The sequence below is a fragment of the Cydia amplana genome, chromosome 4 (genome assembly GCF_948474715.1).
Source record: "Cydia amplana chromosome 4, ilCydAmpl1.1, whole genome shotgun sequence".
NCBI lineage: Eukaryota > Metazoa > Arthropoda > Insecta > Lepidoptera > Tortricidae > Cydia > Cydia amplana.
The window spans coordinates 8,573,100-8,582,481 of record NC_086072.1 but is presented as its reverse complement, the minus strand read 5'-3'; the positions used below and the strand labels follow the sequence as shown (position 1 = coordinate 8,582,481).

The 9,382-nt window shown below is 37.8% G+C and overlaps 1 protein-coding gene across 1 annotated transcript; it reads left to right on the top strand.

Annotated features, from left to right (window-relative positions):
- The first annotated feature begins 2,281 nt into the window (after positions 1 to 2,281).
- LOC134647611 (zinc finger protein 691-like) lies at positions 2,282 to 7,553 on the top strand. Its single transcript, XM_063501969.1, has 6 exons — positions 2,282 to 2,655; positions 3,646 to 4,298; positions 4,722 to 4,917; positions 5,373 to 5,501; positions 6,781 to 6,960; positions 7,351 to 7,553. Exons 1-6 carry the CDS (start codon positions 2,515 to 2,517, stop codon positions 7,507 to 7,509), a joined length of 1,458 nt encoding a protein of 485 aa, XP_063358039.1. The 5' UTR covers positions 2,282 to 2,514; the 3' UTR covers positions 7,510 to 7,553.
- Positions 7,554 to 9,382: the final 1,829 nt, after the last annotated feature.

Here is a 9,382-nt window from a genome sequence, read left to right as displayed (position 1 = left end):
ATCACTAATATATATAAGTAGTCGCATATATGTGATAGAAATGAAATTTATTTGTTGCTGTGCTGGACCTATCCACTGTTTTAAAGGATAATTAATAAATATGTTAACTAATAAAAAGTTACCTCGTCTACTTGCTACATGTTGAGGGAATCCTCTTAATTGATGGTCTGTCAGTGGAGGTGCGGCAAGATTTAATTTTGGATATGCTCTTTTTTTTAGCTTATTTCCTGTCTTCCCAAAGTCTCTCCGGTCAAAGTGGTCACCACAAACATGACGTAGCTCATGCAACTTCTCTATGGGGACATGAATCAGATCTTCTTTTCCAACCAGTCTAAGCCAAGTTTTACACCTGTAAACCAATAATTTAAGTACTTTAGAAAGGTAGCTAAATATGAAAATGAATTACATCAAAGCTTTTGTAGTAGGTAAGTAATTAAACTTCATATAGGAACAGACTACGGTCTATGATGTCACCCTAGAAAGTCTAAACCAAAGTTCTATGGGCGAGCAGTACGTGCTTGCTCCTCCTATTTGAATCCCTTGCGGCATTACGGAGTGAAGGATTCGAACCGGCTTCTCAGTCGGCCTTCAGCTTACGCGGCTAACAAATCAAAATGTTTAATAAAGTAATTTGATTTATTCCCTAGTTGTATTTAGGAACTTGTTGACTTACCGCAGTTCATCCTTGGGAAATTTGGCAAAGAAGCCTCCTCTGAAAATTTCTCTCACGCCGCATATCTCACAATATCGGCTTTTTCCGACCATTTTCACACACACAACAATCCAATGTAGGATTTCAAATTTTTGCAAAATGGTCGACTGACACTCGTATGTACGCATTAATGTCAAGTTCCGGTTCCGGTCCGGTATGTTGTCGCCTTGCGAACTTTATCGCCACATATTTTTTGTCAATAAGGGAGTTTCCAGAGACTGAAAATAACATATTTAAACCACCGACAAACTTCCGAACTACGTCACTGAAAAAAATGAAATTAAGGGTACGTTCGAAAAACATGATTATGATATAATCACATTTTTTGTTTAATAATTATAAGCAACAATTTAAATATGGTTTACAATGAGCTATGGTAATGGAACTAATTTATGTAAAATTATAACTTATTCTTAGCTTTAGCTAGGTAAATTTAATCAGTGTTTTTTTTAATGCATTGTGTAAAGAGTCGGACGTATAGAAATAATCTCATGATTTCTGAACGTCACTTACATGTCACTTGCAAAACTTTGGAGGTACGTTTCAAAACAAATACATTACGAAATATTGACTGCAGAAATGCTACACAATCAAATAAAAAGTTCGTCTAAAGCTAATAACAGACTATCGGACCGGACCGCAACCTTGGAGCGTCGCACCCATAAGTAAGAGCGAGAAACATATATATACTTAAGGGTGCGACGCTCAAGGTCGCGGTCCGGTCCGATAGTCTAAGGGCCTACCGCGAACCACGTTCGACGTGTTACCTCCCTGTCACACTTACGTACGAATTTACAACGGAGAGGCAACACGTCTAACGTGGTTCGCGGTAGACCCTCTGTTACTACTATAACTGCCTCTGCAAACGTCTCGATAATCGCATGCGATTTGATCGATCCATGTGTTTCGTTGCGTTGCTCCTACCAACAGATTTTATTTAGTTATTATTATTAGAGTTTAGAAATGAGCTTTTATAATAAATGAAACAAAAAAAGATAAAATTTTAGAGGTATTCGGAAAGAGAAGAGTCTATTGAAATTGAAAATGGTTGGAAAAGTGGTGAAATGATACTCCAAAATAAGATCTTTAGATCTTGTATCGCTCTAAACTATTGTATCTCACTAGGTTGAGTTAATATAGTTGGTCAAACCAATTTGTCAGTCACAGTCAGTAAGAACCAGGTAAACTATACTTGGTCAACCAGATCTTGACAGTAGAAAAAGGCGGCAAATTTGAAAAATGTAGGCGCGAAGGGATATCGTCCCATAGAAAATTTAAATTTCGAGCTTTTTTTTAGTGACAAGATTTGGTTGACCAGCTATATAATACTCATTACTCATCCTTTCCTTTTGGGTGCTAGTACTAGTGTAAGACAAAGATAGTATGATTCTCTGTCTATGTTTGTAATGAGACAATCCTTTGACAAACTATAAATGCCACCGTCTTTAGAGCCCTTAATAATGTGGCGGTGGTTAGCAGTTTTGGAGCATAACCTGGTTTGACATTTGACAGTTGCTAAATTGACAGACTGACAGCCGTCACGTCGGCAGTGACAGTAGCATGGTCGCAAAGTCACAAACAAACGAAAACAAGGGCCCGCTTCGAGTTTGCGCGGTGTCGTTTTGCTGTTATAGTAGTTTGAAAATGTCAATAATAGCGATAATGAAGTATACAAAACTCAACATCGCTATCTCTCAACGCGCATGCGTCTTTACGCATTGGGATATAACGTGGAAAAATCATTACAGTGCATGGAAAGCCCTGCATAGCTCGGCCGTTCGCTCGACATTTTGGCGTAAAAGATGGCCTTAACCTTACACGAAAGCTTTGAAAGGTGTTGCCGACTATGTGCGGAGGAGCAAGAAGTGACTATAATGATATTCAGCGCAGAAGCCGAAGCTATGCTTCTGCAGAACAAATTGAACAAGTACTTGTTAATTGAGGTAAGTTTTGTTGAATTTAGCTGGCTGAAACAACTGTTCTTGCATTCGAATTAAAAAGAAAATGGTATTGTTCATTAAAAAAACCAGCCAGTCACCATTATGTATATTTTAATTTGAAGTGTGCATTATTTTGTATCTACCTCTGCTGTGGTTATTAGTATCACTCATAAGAAGGCCTACAACAACAACATCAATTGATCCCATGCCCCATTGAATGTGTTAAAGTTAAATAATCTGTTTTATTTTAAATATTTTTATACATATTATTTTGTTGTGACCAATCTCTGTATCAATATTTTATAACATTATTGTGCTATAAAGAACAAAAAAACAAACCAATTAATCTGCCATATACACTATCCTCTTAAGTCCTTGCCTACTTGTACAAATTAAATTCAAGTTTTGAACTTGCATAGAAATAAAAGACAGTAGCACAAAAATTTCCCTAGGTCCTATGAAGCTATATACTGTACATATATTCCATATATGTATAATACTTGTCTTTCCTCGGTCCTTACCATATACCAAATACCTCTTTTTCTCTATACCAAATTTCATCTAAATCAGTTCAGCAGTTTAAATGTGAAGAGTAACAAACAGACAGGTAGACTAGATAGAGTTACTTTTGCATTTATAATATTATATCACAATATACAAATACAAATTTCTTTATTAACCAAGTAGAGCTAGCAAGATTGACAAAAGTAGGTAATTATACATGTATAATACACATGTTACATTACAGGATTAACAGTAGCCCTCACACTAGGTCAAGCCTGTGTCGTGAGGACTGTAGTGAGACAGTAATATTTAGCAGGAATTAACAAAACAATTAGCAAGAATTTTATTTGACAATGTTTTTATTCACAGGTAGATGAGGAAGACAAACTGCCTAAAAATATTTGCATCAGATGTAGTGAGACAGTAATATTTAGCAGGAATTAACAAAACAATTAGCAAGAATTTTATTTGACAATGTTTTTTTCACAGGTAGATGAGGAAGACAAACTGCCTAAAAATATTTGCATCAGATGCTGTTCCAAATTGCAAACTGTCTGTGAGTTCATTGACACGGCCCGCAAGGCGCAGGAGGTGCTGCTCAACCAAAGCATCATACTGGACCAATTCGACCCCCCCAGCTCCCAGAATTGTATGGTGCAACCTATAACTGAAATAAAATCAGAAGTTGAATACTCCGATGATGAAAACCACATCACTGAAATGGAAATTAGTGTCGATCCAATGATGATTCTTCAGAATTCTGACAGTTTATTGTCTCCTAATGTAGAAGAGAGTACAGAAGATAAATGTAATGATCAAGAAGAAGACATAACACACCTGCACAGTGTAGATGGTGAGAATGTAACTATCAAATTAATCAAAAAAGGTGATGCACCTACAGACCAGTCCGGACCAGGTTTAAAGAAAAAGAAAATTAAACCATTCCCATGTATTACATGCAAAAGAAGTTTTTACACAGAGTTGGCTTTGAAGAATCACTCTTGGATACATTTCAATGAGGAAAGGGTAAACAAGAAATTTAAATGTGGCACTTGTGAGGAGAGCTTCGACTACAAGTGTGATTTAATTGTGCATTTGAAGAAACACCGAACAAACGGGATGTGCACAATATGTGGTAGATGGTAAGTGCCTAAATACATAAGATAGAAATGCCTTAGATGCCTAAATAGTTCCAAACTTTTGACAGTGCCATTATAAACTAAGCTATTTTTGGCCAGAGGTCAAGCGCTCATCATTTTCATTGCGTTGTCCCAGCTTTTTGCCATGGCTCATGGGAGCCTGGGGTCCGCTTGGCAGCTAATCCTAAGAATTGGCGTAAGCACTAGTTTTTGTGAAAGCGACGCCATTTAACCTTCCAATCCAGACTAGTAAACTAGCCCTTATTGGGATTAGTCTGGTTTCTTCACAATGTTTTCTACAAAACTTCTTTTTGTACGAGCTGGGATTTTAGGGGATTGTAAGTCACACATCTTTACCACTAGGCCACCAGAGGTAACTGCTATGTAATGTAAATGTAGTATGTATTAAAAATATATTTTCCTCAGTTTCAGAACAGACAGAACTTTAGCAGCACACATGACTGTCCACATGGCGTCTAGTAAAGCATACACTTGTAAAGTATGTGGAAGGTCATACAATACACGGAGTAACTTGAAAACACACAGCATCACGCATAGCAGCGAGAGGCCATATCATTGTCACCTCTGTAAGAAAAGTTTCAAGAGAAATCAGGATTTAAAGGTAAAACAATGATTCTAACATTCCATGATGTAATAAGAGAACGAATTCACTTCAATGAAATTTAATTCAATTGCAATAGAGTTGTACTTATTTGTTTTGTTTCATTCTTATTTTCCTACATCATTGCAACTTGCAAGGCATTGATACAAATAACTGCCAGTTTATCTTGTATGGTGGGAGACTTTAGTTAGAGGTTACTATATTGAAAAAACCACACGAAACATACAATTACACCAGCTTTTATTTAACACTGCTTTCTCATAACTATCTAAAAACTTGAAAAATATTTTAGTTGCGATCATATTCTAGTCTATTTTTTATTCGGTAAACTAAAATGACATTTCATAGTATGAACATAAAATGTCATTTCATAATAATAATTTCATTGATTTGTTATTTTAATTTTGTAAGAGCGGTTCTTATAAAATCCTATTCAATTACCAATTTAATTACAGTTCCACATCAATCAACACACTGGAGCGAAGCCGTACAAATGTCCATTTTGTGATAAAAGCTTTGCAAGCTCCGGGAACTGCTACTCTCATAGAAGTCGGATGCATCCTGGGCGTCGGGTCGATGCCAAGGTTGGTATAGTCCTTTACGGATGATTGATTGCTTTAACACATTCACTGCCACCGACGCACATGTGCGTCGACCGTCATACCAGTTTGTTCCTAGGCCACGCCCCCTGGTAGTGAATGCGTTAAGAAGGGTCCAAAGTATGTACGACATACTTATCTAAATTCAGTTATTAATATCTGGGTGACCGAGCTTCGCTCGGAAAACATATAAAAACTCGAAAATGCGCGTTTTCCCAGAGATAAGACCTAGCTAGAACGATTTTTCGCCCCCGAAAACCCCCATATACCAAATTTCATCGAAATCGTTAGAGCCGTTTCCGAGATCCCCGAAATATATATATATATATAAATAAATAAATAAATAAATAAACAAACAAGAATTGCTCGTTTAAAGGTATTAGATAGTGCAATCAGGCCGCGGTCTGGAAGGTCGTTCGTACATTTGACCGAGTCAGTAGTGATCTGTCATGTATGAATGGCCTTGACTTGCCGCTCGCCACTCCGCCGGTCCCATACATCCAGGGTCCAGGGCTATAACCGCGAAAATCGAAGTTCGCAAATTGCGGGCCCTCTAATTACGCCTGCATTGGGGTCACATTGGAGTAAAAGAGAAAGATCCCCGCAATTTGCGGTTTTCGCGGTAGGCCCCCAGGCAACGGCTTTACACTAAAGGGGCCCACTGATTAACAGTCTGCCGGACGGTATCGACCTGTCAGTTAAAAAGTTGAGAGTTCCGAACAACTGACAGGCCGATTCCGTCCGGCGGACTGTTAATCATCAGTGGGTCCCTTAATAATGTCGGTCGGCTAGCATTTCATGCTTTAATTCGTCGACCGCATTATTCGAATGAACCAATATGATATACAGCACCCTCTATCTGCATATATAGAACATGTCTTGTCCGTCTTCTGTTTGTTGGTGGTCAAAAATTGCCGAAAAAATATGACTTGGATGTTTTAATAACATAACTTCCGTGAGACAAAGACATAGTAAATATATTAAAAACGGGTCACTCACGTATTTTAAGTCGAAAAACGCTCGACATGTTTCACTTCGTACCGAGAAGTGTCATCAGGAGCTTGCGTCTGCGCCGGTCCGTCACCGTAAACGCAAGCTCCTGATGACACTTCTCGGTACGAAGTGAAACATGTCGAGCGTTTTTCGACTTAAAATACGTGAGTGACCCGTTTTTAATATATTTACTATGACTTGGATGTTGATGTTACGAACAATCTCTAGAAAAACTTGAAAAATAAAGCAAACTTTTATATATAAATCGCAGGTTCGGAGACGCATGGCAGCGTCCCTGGAGACGGGCGCGGGCCGCGCCGCCGCGCTGCACCCACGCCCCATCGCGCCCAAGCCGGCGCCGGCGCCCGCGCAGCTGACCTCCGTCAAGGGCATCTTCAAGTACCAGTGCAGCCTCTGCAACCATAGCTTTATGAGGAGAGACAATTACACGGTATGTTGACATTAACCTTTTGGACGCCAATGACCGAAATATCCGCACCGTAGGTTCAACGCCAAAGACCGATTAATCGGTCACAGACCACAGAGCGACATCGACTTACGTTCATATACATAAAGTTCAACTTCAGTTTTGGCACTTCAATGATGTGGCGTCTGAGTGACAGCTTTTGTGTTTGACACGGCGTGGAAAAGGCTAAGGTAAATGAACTACCGCCTGCGGTACGGATACGACGTCTAAACCTAGAGGTTCGTTTCCTGCTTGTGCTAGTGGCGCCCCCCTACGCAAAGTTTTGCGTAATATACCCTATTTATCAAGTACTAAACACCAAATTTATCAACAGTAAAGAATTAATTTAATTAATTTCGTGTTAATTTGTTCCAGTATCACATGTATCAGCATACGGGTGAAAAGCCATTCCAGTGCACGTTCTGCCAGGGCACGTTTGTGACGAGGACAGGACTGTTACTGCATCACGACAAGGAGCATCCTGATAGCGATCGGCCCCTTGCGCTGCTGTCCAAGAATGTGCTATTAAAGTAATGCTAGTAGTCGATATACAAGAGGCGCCCCCTGTCTATGTAGAAGTAACACTTTGGTGGACCTTAATACCTTGAAATAGGATTGAATAATGTTCTGTCTGCTTGTCGACGCTAGTGTAGGTTGATTCGCCAAAGATAATTAGCGTGAAAAAAGGGTTAATGTAATTTCAACCTTAGCAATCAGATTTAAGGTTGAAATTAGATTGATTGGTCTTTCGGGAAGTGACTCGTCCAACCTGAAAAAGGGTTAAACAGATGATTTATTGGTGAAATTCTGTAGTATCAAACTGTGTATGTGTGTATAATAATTTCTACTTGTTCATTACTTTTTGTGACCTTTTGATATATTCACGTCAGCTTTGTTGGATCGACCTGCAACTGTAACGAACTTAAATTCAGTTGTTAATTATCAATTACTTGAATTACGAAAATTCCTTTAAGCAACTACAATCTACATAGACGAGAGGCTCTTCTTATTTTTTTACTTAACATTTAACTGTATTGAACAAGTATTTATTAGCTTTATTCCTAATTACATATTCCATACGAGTCAGCCTTTTGGCAGCATTTGGATTTCTGTGATTAAACACTACACCGCAATAATTAGTCATTTAAATTGCATGCTAGTCATCGGAAAGCATGATAATTTCGTGTCCCCACATGCTGTTCCCACTGGTAACCCAACCCAACAGTCTTATTCCAACGCACTGGGAATAACCAACAGTTCTATTTCTGTTAGTGTTAATAAAAATTTACGTATTAAGTCGTTGATAATTTTGATAAAGTAGAACTGGTTTTCTACAATTGCTAAGCAGCCGCTAGTGCCATAACATATCAGATAATCATATGGTTCCAGCCGGGAACCAATTACTTGTAGGTAGTCTAATAAAAATGTTACAACAAAATGATTATTACAATTCAAGTTTAAACTCATGCTAGAAATTCCCAAATTGAATAAGAATATCATGGAGAGCCATATTTTGCAAGTTGGCTTTTAAGTGTTCCTGGCCCATTAAAAAATCTTTTCACTTTCTTTCCATATTACTGTGTAAATATAACTACACCCAGTTGTACATTTTGGCATTTAGAATCTCAGAATTGAAGAAGATAATAACTTTATAGGAAAATACCTAAAGTATGGACCTACTTACATATTTTTTTCCTATGTTTTTTTTGTTACTGTATTATACTGATGCTGTGTCAGTTATTTCCATAAATAGGTAGTTTCAGATTAAATACCTACACCTGAATTTAATGTTACATTCAGATGTTAAGTAACAATTTACCCCTGTCATAGTTTATTTTCTTACCTGTGTTAGCAGATCGTATATATAAAAAAATACCTACCTAGTGTCCTAGTACCTTAAACTACCTAGTCAAATAAACCATGAATAAACCCGTACAAAAATGGTCCCCCCACATTATGTCACCTAGCTAATGTGTGAATGAATATAATTAAATATGCATTTGTTTATTGCTTTGCTGTTGATTTTATATACTTGTGAGCCAAGGCAAAAAACGCAGTTTATACGTGTAGGAAAGTACGTCCATGAATAATCTGTGAAACTATGATTAATTTAAATAGTAAGATTTTACAATATTTTAAGCAACGAAAAATAAAAATAAAATACAAACAATTTTAGTGTTTTATATTTAAGAACCTAAGTGACCTATTGAAGGTAGCTAAAAAATAATGTTAGTTATCAAATAACTCCACAATTTTACCTACCTACCTACCTACTACCACTACTACTTCAGCGGCAACAAGAAATTTCCTACTTGGCCTATTTGATAAAATAAATAAGCTACGACATCCTACAGCCGGTGCGATGATACAATCATGTGTCCTTCATGGAAGCAATGTACTAGGTTCC